Source organism: Carlito syrichta, unplaced genomic scaffold (genome assembly GCF_000164805.1).
Source record: "Carlito syrichta isolate Samal-C Ts95f unplaced genomic scaffold, Tarsius_syrichta-2.0.1 Scaffold309493, whole genome shotgun sequence".
Lineage (NCBI taxonomy): Eukaryota > Metazoa > Chordata > Mammalia > Primates > Tarsiidae > Carlito > Carlito syrichta.
The window spans coordinates 36,712-54,302 of NW_007253589.1; the positions used below are offsets into that span (position 1 = coordinate 36,712).

The 17,591-nt window shown below is 35.9% G+C and overlaps 1 protein-coding gene across 1 annotated transcript in view; it reads left to right on the forward strand.

The window, feature by feature from the left end:
* The first annotated feature begins 527 nt into the window (after positions 1–527).
* Positions 528–17,591, forward strand: part of LOC103269818 (src kinase-associated phosphoprotein 2-like) — a 32,807-nt gene continuing 15,743 nt past the window's right edge. Inside the window, exons 1-3 of the mRNA XM_021717253.1 lie at positions 528–990; positions 10,188–10,293; positions 10,907–10,932. Coding sequence (XP_021572928.1) covers positions 924–990; positions 10,188–10,293; positions 10,907–10,932 — 199 coding nt within the window. The 5' untranslated portion in view covers positions 528–923. The remainder of the gene's footprint in view (positions 991–10,187; positions 10,294–10,906; positions 10,933–17,591) is intronic.

Genomic DNA, 17,591 nt, shown 5'->3' on the forward strand with positions numbered 1-17,591 from the left:
AAGCTGGGTTGGAGTGACTAGATTTTATAATTTCATTCTAACCACCGGTTACTATTTTTGATGCTTGTAGATGGATGGTGGTGCCTATGTCTATTTGGTCTTTTTTTTTTCTTCAAAGGATAGTGCCTAGAACTCCCCACTCTTCCTTGTAAGTGATGAAACTCGGTCACTCACAGAATACGAATTTGGTAGAAAAGGAAAGAAAGAACCAATCAGAACGCTCTCCGCAGCAGTTCCCAGCTTCTCAGGGAGGACTGGCGGAAGACGAGACTTTGTCACACCTCCTTTCAATCGGACAAAGAAGACCATATGGTTAAAGACGGTCGAAAATTCCTTGTGGATTAGCAGGCGAGGTGTTAAACCGCGGCGGGCCTGACTGTTAGCTAGAAGGCCTGTCACTCGGAAAACTGCTAGGCATTACGGATACATTATTTTCGGGGGGGGGGGGATCCTAGAGAAACAGCCGGCAGCTCCGGTGGTACCAGCACCCAAGATGGCGGCCAGGCGCTTCAGACGCCGGCTCACGTGACGCAGCCTCGCTCTTGCTCCCCTTCCCACCAGTCGCTCCTCCCCCTGCTTCCCGGCGTGACGGTGGGCGTGGTTCGTCTCCAGGCCCTTTCTTCCGAGGCCGGGAAAACCGAGGGATGCCCATGCGCAGTTGGACGCCTCGGGCGCGTGGCACCGCCTCTCCGCCCATCTCCCCGCCCCGCTGTCCTGGGCGGGGCGGGGCCGAGAGTCCAGCTGCTGCTGGCTACAGATTCAGTGACTTCCTTGTTGTGAGCACCGGCCCGGCAGTGTCCCGACTCGTAGCCCCGCTGTTCTTACCGGGACCGCTAGCCCGAGTCTAGGTGGCAGCCGCGGCCCCACCCCGTCGTCACCTTTTCCGCACAGATCCTTTCCCCGCACGCCCTGCGCTCCCTAACATGCCCAACCCCAGCAGCACCTCCTCTCCCTACCCCCTCCCTGAGGAAATTAGGAACCTGTTGGCAGGTAATGAGCGGGAAGGGGGAGGGTAGCGCTGACGGGGCTGGGGCGGGGGCGAGGGAACGGCGAGCCGGTGGGGACAGAAGCGTTCAGAGTCCTTACCCTACCTCCCCGCGCTTTACACGTCGTCTTTACAAGTCTTCTGGCCAGGGGGGGCGGGACAAGGAGGAGAGAAGAGGGGTGTTTCGTCTGAAAAAGGGAGTGGGCGTGCGTGTTGCAATTTGGTCCGTGGATGGTGGCGAAGCCCTTTTTGATGGTCTACACAGATGGGGTCTGGACGTCTGTGTGTGAAGACGCCGTGCGCGCGCGCGTTGACAGAGGGAGGAGGCGGGGCAGGGAGAGTGGGAGAGGGAGAGAACACTGAGGATAACGAATGCGTGTGTGAGAGCTGGGAGGGAAGTTTGAGGTCAAAGAGGTAGTTCTTGGGTGGCCTGGCCACAGAAGGTGGAGGGTGTAGAGATGCAAAGAGATGTCAGAGCCACAGGTGTTGGGGGTTTTGGGGTGGAAGGGTTTGCCATTTCTACAACTCCCCTTTTTCTTGAACATTCAGTACACTTTTGAAGAGGACCTGATTCTCAAATGGCCACTTGTCTTCAGCCTCAGTAATATATAAAAGCAAAAAAGGAAGGATGTGTTATAGTCCTACTTCCTGTGTTAACATGATGAGTGTAGTTCATCTTTGCACCCTCATCTTCCCCTTTTCAGTTTTACATGACCATTTATAGGAACTCATCTTAGGAGTTAAAAATGTGGTTCTTCAATGGTATTATGAACCCACTACTAGTTCAAACTGGGTATGGAGGTGTGGATTTTCACTAAGAACCAATGAAAATTTCTATTTTTGCACAAGGTAGACAATATATCTTTTTAAAAAGGTAGTACAAAACTCAGCTATCCTAATGTTCTGGAGTTTTAACTTTGTCTTGTGTACATCAGAATTCTGGAAACTGGTGATTGTTTTACTTCAAAAATGTATATCGAAATGTATATCTTTCAATATTGATCATAAATAACTGGGTTAAGAGTTTCTCTTAGATGCCTCTATTACAAATTGCTTATTTTAACTCTTAAAAACAATGTTATCTAAAATGTGACATTTGAAATATAAGTTACTGCTATAGCAGTGTGAGACCAAGTCTCCTAATATAATGTTATGCTATTTTGGTGGTTGGCATCATGAATGTGGTAGACAAAATAAGACTAAGTTTATGAATGTAGACTTATGTTTGTATGATCAAAGTACAGTGTGATGAATGCATTTGTGGTGGATAGTATTTCACTCTAAGATATGCTTGTCATTGATGGGTACCGCTAAGGGAAATAGTGAAAGAAGTATAAAGACTGACTTAAGGCAACTTTTATTCCATTATATGAGAATTTCACATGAATACTGATTGTTTTACTACAGTTAACATTTTTGTTGTTACAATGCTGGGATTGCTTGTTTAGCATATTACTATAACTAGATGAGAGAAACGTTTATTATTATTCCAAAAATAGATGTCACCATTTTCAGGATACTTTAGGTCTGTACTTTTGAAATTAAGAACTAAAGTACAGACCTCTGGGTGCCTGTTTGAAGACTTGGCAGCTCCCACAAGAGTTAGTTTGTTATTTGGATCCATGATCATACATTCACAGATAGTATGATATATAGTTAGGAGATCCTTTATTCTCTGATTACCACAGATCACAAGTATTTCATGTGGTCCTTATTTGTGTAATTTAACTAAAAACTCAAAATTACATTTTAAAATTATCTGCCAATGCTAACTTCCTATATCTTTCTGCCATCTCTCTTTAGTCAGATAATATAGGAGCGTAATGTCTGAAATCAGCTTTTTAAGTCATTTCACTGGCATTTAAAATATTTTGTTATTAAAGCAAATCACATATTAAAACACACAAAGTACTGAAAACTAATATTAAAACATTAAAACTTTGGAGATTATAAATGTGGATTACACTTTATTTTCAGAGGATGTTTTCAAGAAGTATGGATATGAGTTGGGGGGATAGAGATATTTAAAAAATGGGACAAGTGAGTCAGTGTTTTTCAGGTTGTATTTTAATTTAATTTAATTTTTTTACTTATTTAGAAACTTGTTAATATTTTACTATAATTAAAACTTTTGAGGTAGGGAAGATTTCAAGAATAGATACTCTCACAATATTGTTGGGATTGTGCATGATGATTTTGTAATTCAAGTGCATTGGGTAAAAAATATATGAGTAGATTTAGAATTACTAAAACTGTAGAGGAAGTATTGGCATCAGTTTGAATTTTAGAGATATTGCTGCCTTAGTACATTTTCTTTGAAATTAAGGAGGAGATGTTGGTAGTGGTGGTTGTAGTTAACAATGGAGTGCTCTTAGAATACATGGCACTATGCTGGAATTCCAGGGTAGAGAAGATAAGGAACTAAACTTTTCAGGAGTTTAAAATTCTTTATTTTTGGAAAAAAGAATATAAAGTCAAAAGATAGTGACTATTAAAGTAACATTGCTTAGATACTTCTGTTTGTGTTCTGTGTGACTATTACACAAATTATTATATGTCTCATGAGTTGTATGAAACTTCATCTGCTTATTAGGGATAGGTACTCAAATGTGTTCTTACCATATTTATTGTTTTTCTTTCTCTTTATTTTTTCTTATAGCAGTTCCAAGTTTACCCTTTCAATATTTGTTTCCTTCCCCTTATTCCTTCCTCTTTAAAGAACATTGTATAGAAATGCACAAAAAAAAGAAATTGTCATTCTTAACTCACATTTAATGATACCCTTGAAAAAGTGGCTACTAGATAGTTTGACTGTTAGTTGCAACTATTTTCTGTGGAATCGGTATATTAAATCATGGTGGCCTATACTTTTTATAAAAGTGTTGAATTATTCTTTCGGTTATATGAATAGAAAAGGGTTTACAGAATTTTGTTGTTAAAAGCACATTTGAGCCACCATATGTACTACAGGCATTCTTTGATTTTTTCTTCTTTTTTTACAACAATGGAAGATCAGGTTTAGCCTGGATAATTGAAATCAAAGGATAATCCAAAATCTTGTCCATTTAATCTTCTCTCACATCCAAATATTTTGACTGGGACTTACAGCAAGAATAATCTTGATTTATGTGAGTCTTTTCCTCCAGGCAGTCAAGAAAGTGTGAGAACTAGAACTACTGCCCTCCAGCCCCTGCATTTGTTTGATCATTTTTAAAATAATGGTTTTAGGTCTACAAATGTAAAAAGGAAAACTTTAAGAGGATATTATTTTCTTTTTACTAAATTAGAAAATAAAACTATAGTTTAAAGAAGAAAATAATGGTTGTTAGTACTCTAAAAAATCAAACTAAACCAAACAAACAAACAATAAAGTGACTATATGATTTCTGCAAAGTGACCTTGAGATTTTGATCACGTGGTAGTCTTGATTAGAAATATTGCATTTTTCCCTACTGGGGATTTCCAGAACATTTTTTTTAACCTTCACACATTATAATTGATAATCCCTTCAGGGGCACTCAGTAAAGAATGCAATTCATTTGAAATAGGGGCAGAATTTTTTTCAATGCTAAGTATACTACAGTTTGAGTTCCATCTTTCCAAAGTTCCAACATTTTGGTTTTATTTTTCCTATGAGAATTATTTATGGTGTATCTAGTATCCCACAACTTCTTTCTGGGGCATTGGCTGAGTATGTAAAGGGAAGAGTGCCACCTACTGAGTCACCACTAGTCACCTACTTCTTTAGCACCTGGATTTTCCTACGGAGCAGGAACAAGCCTGCCCCATGTTGGCAGCAATAACTTATGAGCCTAAAATTGATATGAGAACATTTAATCTCAAAATGAAATCAATCTATGACACCTCCAAGATTTTCTTTTCTAGAAAAAGCAATATCTGTTTGTAAATCAACCAGAAATGTATAGAGTTTTTTTTTTATGGGTCAAATAATATAGATGAATTAAGTTGTAATATGAGGAAAATTATTTGCTGATTTATTTCAAACATAAAATGTCCTACTTTTTCTTGGAAGGGGATCTTTTGGCATGACTTTCCATTGTAAATATTTTCATCTCACATTACTAAATAAGGCTCTTGATCTTATGCACAGTTTTTATAGCTACTCAACCCAAATTATCATTGGTTTCCTTTAAAAAGAGGAATCTAAACATACTAAAAAATGAGCAACATATGAAAAATTTGCAAATGACTCTATCGCTACTGTTATCAGCATTAAAGTATTACTGGAAAGAGGGTAGAAACAACAGAGTAGGAAAAGCCTCTGGTGATCTGAAACAGTTCGGTTGTCTTTCATAAATTTAAGATTAAGTGTCATATATGGGTGATAAAAGTGGCATAGGCTAGGTTTTATATACTCATTATTCACTTAGTTTGTCTTTTTCAATTAAAGCCATGTCTATCTTTTTCATTCCACTGAGTTTACATTTCTTTTTCAATCACATCCTGAACACATTGCAATAGAGGTTGCCTTAACAGTGAATGTAGTGTAAATCTTAGACTAATGTGTTATTCACTGTGGCTTCTTTGAAAATGCATGGTAAAAAGATTTTGATTATTGTAAGGTGCTATTTGTCTATCAAGAGGTATCTTTTAGAGGTTGAAAGATGTTCAGCTTTATCTTTCAACAGCTCAGCTTTCTATCAAAATAAATCATTTAGCCTCCAAAGTCAATTTTGAAAATTTTGTCAGGTGATTGGATTGTGAGACTCAGGTGTGTTTTACCCATCGCACTATAAGAACTCGGTGCCTGTTCATGTCTCTTTTTCCAAGTTCAGAAAGTCCTCAGTTCAACCATAACCTATAAAAGTGGTAGGTAATCAAGGGAAGGATATCGATTAGAACAATCAATAACTTTTCAATTAGCCACTTTCCAACTTTGGATATTTGGCTCCATTGATCTGCATGTGCCTAGTTTAATTGATTTTTATTTTTATGTTTTCACCAGTATGTGTTTGGTCAGAGTATCTGTCTGGTCTTTAACAGAGAAGAAAAGCATGTCTCCCCCCCCCCCTTTTTTTTTCTGATTGCAGTTTGAATTCTAGGCTAGGATCCTTAGCACATTAAGTTTGGTGACAGTCACTACAAAGAGAAATCTGGCCCAGTTCTTAAAGTAGAGAGATGTGGGATTAAGTAGTAAAGCTATTGGAGGTGCTGTATGATTGGTTTTACACTTATTTTATTGATTTGGGGCTGAGCATATGGTGGTGAGTTAAGTCCAGTTTTTGCTACCTCCCCTATAGAATTCGGGCCATCAGAGGCCGAGTGTGAGCCTGCATGTGCAGGGAGGTATGGGTGGTTGGCAGACTAGGCGGGAAGGCAGGGGGTGTTGTTACCTTTGTGACTTGTTTACAACCTCCAGCCTGCAAGCTCTATTCCAGGCTGTTGGGTAGTGGGGGATGGTGAGGACAAGTGGTCAACCCTCGGTGCTTTTCCGGAGTAGGAATCTATGCTAAATATTTAGCCTCGAAAAGCTGAGCGCTGTTTTATCATTGCAAAATTTTTTAGACTGTTTTGATCTTGGGTGGTTCCACCTTTTCACTGTGTGGTCTGTGCAGAAGCTGGTAGCGTGTATTAGATACCGTCCTAACCATTTGGGACTCTAGGGGAAGACAGGGTGGCAGTTTTTCTAGGAAGTATGTATGTTAAAAAAAGTGTATGTGTGTGTGGGGGGGGAGGGGGATTGGCGTACCATTCAGTGATTCAGCGTGTAAATGTTTGCCTGGTAGGGGTCTCCAGGCTGAGAGATTTCTAACTTAAACTGATCAAGGATTGCTGAGTCCGAGCTTGTCATTTTTGAATTTTGTCTTCAGACCTTAACATTTAAGATCAGCTGTAAATCTGGTCTTTTCAGCAACCTTCTTCCCCAGATCCTTACAGCTGTACCGCAAGATAAAGCTTACTCTTGACAATGTTACGGTACAAGAGGAGCAAAAATCACCACCGCGTTTACTTTCACTGGGATAACTTTTTCCTGCCGATGCGGAGGCTGACGGAGATGGGGCTAATTCTGGGGTTACATGCAAGTGGTGCAGCCCCTGTGATCTACGCGACTGCTGGTCCTAGAGGCAGGGGATGAGGGTAGTTAGACCTGGCGCGTTGCGGGGGCGCCCCCTTTCCCGCAGTGCTTGAGTGGGCCTCCCACTTCTCTCCGGTGGCGGGTGCGCGGGTGTGTAACTGGAGCTCCTCCCTCCGTGGAAGAAGAATTCTCAAAACCAGGCCAAGAGGCGTGCGAAGCAGGCTGACCTTTTCTTGTCATCAAATTAATGCGTTTCCCTGAATCACAGGCAGTCAGGAGTCGGTGAAATCTACATATTAACCGAGGGACATGGCCCCTTAAAGGAAGGTAGAGCAGGGCTAACCCTCTCGCTGGTTTACCACCCTTGCTAGCTTACTGTTTGCAGGGTTATTTAGAGCATTAGAAAAAGCTTCAAATCTCTTTCCAACCAGTCAGAGGAGTGCTTGATTCGCCTGAGTTTTATTGCTCGCTTTTGAAATATTACCCTAGCTCTGAGCTACAAAGCAGCAGATCCAGCTCCATTTGTCTGGCAAGGGCTCTGCCCCAAGCCCGACTCTCCCTGCTGCCAGCTCCGTCTGAGGGGAACCCCGGGGCTTAACACTGCCGGTGTCGAGCTCCTGGAGTTCCTCGGAGGGCAGAGTAGGAGCATCTCCCAGGAAAGCCCTCGGAACTTCTTCCCGGCGCCGGCTCAGCCCGTCGCGCTGGGGGCGCTGACCATGCGCGCAGGCACCGCACGGGAGGCAGCGCGCGTCCCGGAGTCTCCTGTGCTTGGAGAAGCGGTTTTCGTTCCGTGTGAAAATAAACGGGCCAAGTGTGGATTGTAAGAAATCACCTAGATTTCAAAAGCTGAAAAACCAGCCGATCTGTGGACAGCCAACAAACTAAAATTATTGCAGGAGACGCTTCCATTTTAAAGTTCTTTTTTTGTTTTAAAAAAAAAAAAATCAGCAAAACAGTTCCTATTCTCCTTTGAGAAATAATTACGAAAAAAGTAGATGTTTATAAAATAATTTTGGCTGCCTTAAACCCTTTTCTGGAAAAAGCCTGAGAAAAGTTTGTTAAAAAGACCACTCAAAAATATAAATTTTTGCCCTGAACCTCTCCCCCCACCTCGATAAATACTGATCCTTCCTGCAGTTCTATACGCTTTCAACAAATCTTTTCTGGTAAAATAGCACGGATCGGTATTCTAAAAACTTTTTTGGGGGAATGTAAGGGACTGCTATTTAGAGTATTGTAGCCTTTTTTGTTTTCTGAGTTTTTATAGAACTGAAATGACCTTTTAAAGAAAAAAACTCTTGAGCTAATTTGTTATTGCTTCCAGAGATAGAAAATAGATCCTATTTGTTTAAACTTGGATTGTACACTGAAAATGTAAAATAGGCAATTAAATACTCATGGAAGAGGGAATTGAAGACAAATATTGAGAGAAAATAACATTAGGCAGACTATTCCAGTCTTTGTGCCAGTAATTCTCCCAAGTCCTGAGTCCATTTGGAAGAGTGAGCAGTAGGGATGCTGCTGCTTAGCTTATTTGCTCTCTTAGGAGAGCTACTCCAGCCATCTCAGGGGAGCACTGCTCTTTTCCATTTCAGCTCATGTCTGAATGTCTAAAGGTTGCTTGCTCCTTTGCATACAAAATTTAAAGAGTTTAGAGCAGCTTTTTCTTGTTTCATTATTTTGAGCTCACTTTACAAGTATGCACTGCTAGTGGGTTGTCTCTATGTCCCTCTTCAAAATATTGGCAACTCAGGGAAAAAGAAGCTGTGACATTTTGCTTCCATTTTGTTTTGACATTTATTTTTAGCACATGAGTTGGTAATGAACCTCAAACTGTAAGCTATTTTTTCAAAAAAGAAATACAATATTTAATCTTAATTCTTTCACTTGTCACATTGACTTAGTGAAAAATTACCTTTACACATTTATTATGTATGTATACCAATTTAATAACTTTCTTCATTGCATCAAGTATTCAAAATCGATGACATTCTATCCCATGTACTAGGTTTTAAATTGTTAATTGTAAGTATAGGTGAAAGACTGTTATACTGCTTTGAATTACTTACATGTAATGTTATGTCTGGTATCATCTTTTTATCAGTGTTAGGAGACAAAGTAGTTAAATAAAAAGAAAATAAAACATACATATATCTCTTCAATATGAGACATGGATAATTTATAGCCATACCTACTTAAAATTTTTAAAAATAATATCCTTGATATTAGGTATTTCAAAATGAACTTTGAAATTCTGAAAATAAAAGTCATTTAAGTTGCACAGTATTTCATAAACAGTATGAATGGAATTATTATAAAAGTCAAATCTGTAAGGACTGGTTGGAATTTTACATAAGAACCAGAAAACAGAGTAATTTAGAAGTTTACTAAAAATTTTAAAAAGTGGCTGTGAAGGAGTGACATATGAGGTCATAGAAATCTTATATCTTGGTTACTATATTTTTAAATGGTGGAAGAATCTATGTTTCTACTTCCTTAAGAATGATTTCAGGTGGTAATACCTGAATACAAGGCAGGAAGACAGAGCTCAGAAAATTTCACAATTGGTTATCATTTTTTATTTGAGGGTGGCCAAAATGGGTGGGGCAGGTAGGAAGGAGGAGGGGTTGATTTGGGAATCTTGGCTGGAAAAGTGGATTAATTTTTTCCTTTAAAGTAATAAACAGTGCATATACCTTAAAATGGATCACACTAGGGAAAACAGACCCTTGGCAGAGATACTAGTTTATATTGATATAATATTGTGAATGGCCTATTCATACAGGAACTTAAAATATACTATAAAATAATAGTAACATGTGCATAAAGCTTTGTGCTTGCTTTTATATAAGAGACTTTGTTTTATGGAGCACCAGAGTTTATTAAAACTTGTGTGCTTCTTCCTGTCTTAATAATGCCAAATATCCAAATGCATTTGCTGCACTAAGCATAAGTAGAGCAAACAAATTTCATTAACTAAGTGGTGAGCAGATTTGTCCAACTTAGTATTTGAAACATACTTCAACTGTTATGCTTTGGATTGATAAATAGTTATAAAAATTGTGCAGTTATTAACAATTATGTGTAGAAACAATCATTGTCTTATTTGTCTTTTAAAAAATGATTCCTATAATTTGTATTGTTTTCTTATATTGCTTGGTTTAGATGTTGAATCATTTGTAGCAGACATACTGAAAGGGGAAAATTTATCCAAGAAAGCAAAAGAAAAGAGAGAATCCCTTATTAAGAAGATAAAAGATGTAAAGTCCATGTAAGTCACTTGCTGTTGTTACTAATTTCTTACTTACAAATTTGTAATTAACATTTTAATAAGGAATTGATTATCATGGAGTTAAATTTTTTATGTTCTAATTTAATTGGTGTTAAGTATTTTTAAAGGACAAAAGTGTATTTCTGCTATACTAATTTTTTAACACAGACTTATTATCATAATACCCTCTTTTGGCGAAGGTTCTTCATTATGTAGTTTCCTAAGCATTTTAGCAAAATACAACTGTTTATTTTGATTATCTGAGGGTATAGTTGTTTTAAGTAATAAGATACATCGGTTGAGGATTTTAATATAAATATATATAGAAAATACCTCAATTAAAAAGAAAATTATTTTGTTTACTTTAAATGAACAACTGTAACATACATTATATGTATTAAAGACATATCCTCATTTTACTACTGTGCTTAGATCTTTGAAAATAATTTTATTATAAATTTCTAAGCATTTTGGAATTGCCATTCTAGGATATGAAATAGTTTTTTCTCTAGATCTATATTTATAGTACAGATTTTGGATTTGAGTTATTGTCACTGATTAGACTTTGTTTTGATTCTTCAAACTAATTTTAATGTATAACTTTATTTTTCAGCTATCTTCAGGAATTTCAAGACAAAGGTAAATTTTCATGTTTGTCAGACTTGAAAGTTTTTTTTCTTTTGTGGATGTTTTCAACAGGCTAATCTAATACATACTGAAATTCAATAGTTGAAATCAAAATTTAAATTTCCATAATGTATACATAGACCTTCAAGATGAGAGTGCTAGCTCCCCCTGCTGAGAAAAAAATTAAAAAGCATATCCAGAATCTGCACTGTCTTCTGATGCAAATATCGTATATATTTAGCATTTTTAAGTTTTGTGTTTCTTAGAGTACCTTGTGACAAAAAAAAGTGTTAGGAAAGGCATATTCCTGCAATCACACATGGAATAATTTGGTGAAGCAGGAGTGAGCTATTAACCCAATGCTACTTAACACTGCAGAGATTGTTTTCTAGTAGTGTGGGAGCAAGAGGGCCTGTGGCCGAGTGCTCACTATGGCCAAGTGCTCACAAGTAATGTTTTCGGAGGATTTTTTTTTTTCTTTTAAAGATGTGGGGTACAATTCAGGAAAGAGTTGAGGGATGTTTTGAATACAGTGTAAACTTTTATTTGAGAACAAGAATAAAATCTTTTTCAAATACTAGTTTTTATTTTCCTTGCAGTTCTTTTGATTTGACTAAATGTGTGCCATATACATTTTTAGAGAAGAGAATCAGTTTCACGTTTTTGAAATATGTGACAGTGCTGGAAACTTGATTGTCTTCCATTAGATTTGAGAGACAGCTGCTTAGCAAACTGAAAACCAGATCAGGAAAGGTATAGGAAGTTCCTTATACTTCATGCCTTCAGTTCTCCAAGGGAATGTGGGTATGACCCTTACTTCTGTGAGGCTAATTCATAGGTCATGACCTACCATTTGAGGATGCTGGTATGAGATTCACAATATGAGGTCAGTTTACCTACATGGAGCCAGTTCTGGGTTTGAGGAAGACACACAGTGTGGCACCTTCTAACTGAGGTTAGAAGATCCCACAGACTAATTCATATTTGTGCCAACTGATAAGTGAGAGGTTAATGACAGCTTCAATGAACCAAACATCTAGCCATACAAACCTAAAATCAGTTAAAAGGAAATCAGAGTTCCTTTTCACATTGAATCATCAAGATTGGCATGGTTGAAGAGGATGAGAAGAGACTGTTTTTCGTATTAAGATTTTAAACATAGAAATACAGAAACGATCAGAAAACACCTGCTCTCTACAAATATTCATTTTTTGTGCTCTACAATAAATCCCAAACTATAGGTTTAATCATGTTACATTTTGCTGGGTTGAGTATAGAAATGAATTTATGCACTTTAGTTATAACTTTTATTATATAGTACTTTATTTATGGAGGAATATTAGCGATCAGATTCTACCTCTCTTAAAAGGCTTATTTTGCTCCAGTGATTATTTATTGAGCTCACATTGCAGTTTAATTATTTGTAAATTTAAACATTTTTAAGCTAAAAAAGCATGGTAATATGAAGTCATTGTATAATTGCATATGGACTAGGAATAGTGTAGGAACCTTCCCTTTGGTGTTTTATTTTAGAACTTGTTCAGGTGTGCGGATATTAAAATTACATTACTGAGATAGATTCTTTGTCTCCAAAGAGAACAGAAGTTTACATAGCATTTGATACAAATTGAAAAATGAGCCTAAAATAAGTATTCAAATAATGTGGAATTCAGAGATTCCCTATAATCATTTTCCTCTGAATAAATCATTTGTAGTTCAATATTGCTGTATTGAGTTAACTAATCACTAAGAGTATCTGTTCAAAAGTAAGCCTGTGGATAAATTAGATGTATACTTTGGAGAAATATGAGAAGCTGAATAATTTTATGTCATTGTGTTCTCAAAGTATATTCAGTTTTGCTCTAAAAAGACTATTCCTATGGTTTGTTAGGCAAGGCAAAGGGTACAGACCTGATAGTTGCATAGTAATTATTCATGATTCAGTGCATCTCTTTTTAAAAACAGGAATTTATTATCAGATCTCTATTATCAGATTGAGTAAATTCAATTTATGTTTTAGTGGTGCTGCTTTTTTCCCCACCTTACATTATTCCCTTGAGATTTTGAATTATCTTCATCCAAGGAGATCTGTTCAGAATTCTTGTTGGCTGCTTTCCTGTTCTTTCTTGTCCCTCTTTTCTTTCCCCCTCCCCCGCTTCCTCTGGTCAATGTAGGGTCACAAAGAAGTGAACAGAAGCTGTTTTCCTCCTTTTTACCTTTAAAAACCTATTTGATTTACCTATTCTTTTTAAAAATGTGATAGTTAAGTACCATTTTAATATAGTATTGGGGGGAAAAAAGGACCAGGTAGAGGGTTCTTAAATAAAATGAGTTAATCAGATTTATTTGTTTCCAATAAGTCAGTTATTAATTTCTTTAATGTACACAGTTGTCTATTATCCCTCCTGTGTTCCATCCCATATCTCTCCCTTATACTCTAGATAATCTCCCATCCTGAGATTTAGTAATACAGATTTTACAGTTTGAGGTATTTCAATCTTAACATTAATTGAATTGATATGATGAAACACTAAGCAGCATAGATCTTAGGAGGGTTCTTTTTTTGTATTGCCATTTTTTTTTGTGAGAATAGTTTATATTGATAGAAACTTATTATAGTGGCTCCTAGATATTATAGCTTGTGCATTAAACTAGTTTTCCACTTGTTATTTCTACTTATTTCCACAGAAAGCTGTTATTGTCAGACTTTTTCATTTCTTTAATTTTTCAAGAGTCTTCTTTTATCTCCTTATCTCCTTATATAAATTCCCCATTGAAGAGATCTGACAAATTGCAACTTTAGAATAATTATCACTTGGTTTTCTAAATTTCTTAATTTTACTTATACTTATTAAAGATTTAAATCTAGTCAGCTAGAACGCATCTTGCTTAGTCTAGTCCCTATTATTCATTTGAAATATTGCCTATTTTATGTAGAATAGAGAGTTCCTTATATCCTTCAAAGTATTGTACTTGACAGATTAAATAACGAACTGTACTTTCCTAGTTGTACTATCACGTAGTACTATAAAATATCCTCTTGAATATAGGCTCCTTGCATTGAAATTATGCTGTATAATTATTTTAGAATTGTTCCCTGTCACATGACAAGGTCATAGTTCTCATAAATGTGACTTGAAATAATTATTTTTGCAGTGAGAGAATATATTGCTATTTGAGTAAAGACTGTTATTGGCTATTAACTAGAATTTTTAAATACTGTATATATTAAGTATATAATTTTAAAAGTTTTACCCATAGTTGTATCTTGATCTTATATTAGTCTCTTTTTTCTTCAGTGATGATTTAGGTTTGATTACTTTTTTATAGAATGCGTCAGTGAAATAAGGTAATGTGAAAATACCTGTGCATGACACATAGTAGGTGTTTATAAATAGTAAGGCATATTCATAGGTTCAGCTTCATTTGTCAAGAAGATTTATATTTATCTTGATTCATAAATTCAGTTTTCAGATAATTTGGGGGAAATTATAAATTATTAAAAGGAAGGCATACATATTAACATGAAACAAATATTTCATGAGAATGTTTTTCAAATTTGTAAAATGGTGGTGGTGTCCACAGTTTTAAAAAATGTGAATATGTTGCTTTAGATACTACAACTTAAAGCCTCTTATTTTCTCCTTTAAAATCTTTTTGCTCTAACTATAAAAATATTGAATGGATTTTACTCTTAAGACTCCATTGGTAAGTATGCATAGATTTAGTTGGGAAGCAGTTTCCTTTGACCTTCTCACTAATTATTTCTTAAGTTTATTAATGGACTGAACATTTTTTTAAAGTAGCAGGAGTGTTAGATAAGAAGGTATCCATTTTAATTTGTCCTAATAGCAGAAAAGTCTGACATTTGAATGATGTTTAATTTCTTTCTTTTAAATCCTTCATAACTTAGTATATTTTCTGTTGGAAGTTAGCTCTACAATGAAATCTAAGCAAATAATTTACAGCTTTTTCCTTCCTCCACCCACCCCCACCGCTGGCCTTGTATAGATGTGTTGAGCATGTTTGAGATTAGGAGTCCCGTAGTAGCAGAAGTAGATTTCAGAGGCAGTGCTTGAAAAATAGTATCCTTATTTTAAAGCTCTGCCTCAGTTTAGTACAAGAAGTTGTCTTTACTATTTGCATGCTAAAGATTAGCCCAACTATTGTAGAAGAATTGTGAGGAGAATCTTCTTATTTTCGGTGACCTGTATCCTTCAGAACCTTAAGAGTTAAACTTCCCTTAAGAAATGGCAAGTTAAATGCTTGCTTCTGTATATTTAGCTGTATTTTATTACTTGAAGAATTAGTTTGGACAAGTGAACTCAGTAGAGAATTAGAAATTAATTTGTTTTCACTAGAGTAATTTTTCCCCCAAGTTTATCTTTCATGCTCTGTAAGAAGGACTGGTTATCACATTTTTAGGTACAGGTTGAGTAGTATCTCTTATCCAAAATTCCTGGGACCAGAAGTTTTGGGTTTCACATTTTGGACCATTTGTATATATATAATGAGATACCTTGGGGGATGGACCCCAAGTCTAAACATGAAAGTCATTTATGTTTCATATACACCTTACACACATGGCCCAAAGATAATTTTATATAGTATTTTAAACAATTTTGTGCATGAAACAAAGTTTGTGTACAGTGAACTATCAGAAAGCAAATGTATGGTGTGGAATTTTCTCTTGTGGCATCATGTTGATATTCAGTAAATTTTGGCTTTTAGAGCATTTTGGATTTCAGATTTTTTGAATAGGGAAGTTCAATCTGTATACTGTTGTATAATGTTTACCTGATTCATGTTTAAAATAGGGCTGTTTTGAAAAAACAAGCAGCAAATTGGGTAAATCACCTCCAATGGTGGTAGAGATCATGGCTGTTCACTTGCCGTTGGTATGCATTTCTAGACATTTGGTGAAAATGTTAATTGATGATGAACCATATAAAAAAGAACAACTAATCGTGATTTGAACCCAACTATTACAAATTTAAAATTGGTTTTCAGAGAAATATGCTGCTGTGGTATGATTAAACCTTGATTTTGTTGTGATATTTAAGTTACGACTGAAATTATAGGAGGAAAGTCTTGGATCATTGTCTTCTAGACTGTTAACTTTGTATTGTTAATTAAACTTTTGAAAGTTGTGGGATAAATCAAATGGTTTTCTAGGGAAACAAGAAACAGTATTAATGAGCAACAACCCCATAATTATACTTGTGAGTACATAACAGGGACACATTCATGTCTTTTCTTTGGGCAATAACTTTTACAAAGAAGTATTTTTAAACTGATCATTAATTTTATGACCACAGAAATGAGATGCAAAATTTATGCTGTTGTCATTGGCACAGACTCAAGGCACCACTGACATTATATGTGATTGTAATAGAATGGCTGCCAACTAATGATTCTGTAGACATTTCATTTGAGCACGCTTTTCTTTTAGATGTCTGATTAGGCTGTAATGCTTTCAATTATGTGTGTAAATTGTATTGGATACGTTTACCTGATGCCCGTTGTTGATTTGGAGTTCAGTTTTCTATTACATCAACACAAGTTGAACATTTTCCTTTTAATTTATAGAAGTCTTTGCAGGTATAGCTACAATAGCCCCTGGGGAGGAAAAATGCTTTGCACTACTCAACAGCGACCCCTGTGCTCAATTAAAGCTCTTACAAGACAGCAAGACAGCAGCTTTTACTCTTAGTGGATTGAAAAAAAGGGGGGGGGAGGGTTGGATCATCACTGGAACAATAAATAGTAAGATGAAGAAGACCTTGTTGAAAAATATGTCCTTTCAACTTAATACAGGTTAAAAAGGGAATAACCCTGTATAGATTATTGGGTAGATTCTTTGCTTTCTGCATTAATTCATAGGATGCTGGGGGAAAAATAAGGAATAAATGAGGCCAGTAGCTGTACTTTATTTTATCTTAGATAAGTATAAATATCACACTGATTTTTATTTTGTTTTCTTTTTTTGGATGAGAACACATGATGCAGCACACACTGATTTTTACAAAACGGTGCTTGCAATGAGCTCCAGTTATTAGAATGGAAAAGTTGAAGACAATTTCACGTTAATATATTAACTGAAAAGTATTTAAAAAAAAATAAAAAACCACAGATGTCTTTAACATGTCAGTGTAAATTTCATGTAGAGTAAATATTTTTAACTCTTGTTAAATATTGTTGAGTTTATAGCTTTACGTAATGATCTTTTGCTATGTGTGTATATATGTTATATATATTTATTGAATATAGGTTGGTGTGTGCATCTGTGTATATGGATGTGTATATAGATGTATATGCACACATATACATAATAATGGATTTCATCAAAGGATAACTAATTTTCAAAGTTTTTAAGTTTTAACTTTTTCTCTTTATTTCCACAGAGTTTAATAGGTTTAAACCTAAGCATTTTATTGTTTTTAAAAATCTTTTCCATATATTCTTTGGTTTTACTTTTACTAGTTTTTAAAAAATAGTCATAATAGCATCAAATGCTACATACTAAATTCTGGTGATGTTTTTGAAGTATCCTAATCCAATCCTTGCTTCTTTCTTACAGCAAGATTTTTTTAAAAATGTGTGGTAAGACCTATCCTTAGAAAATGTATACCATAAGAATTCTTACTTCATTAAGAATATGAAAAGTCTAG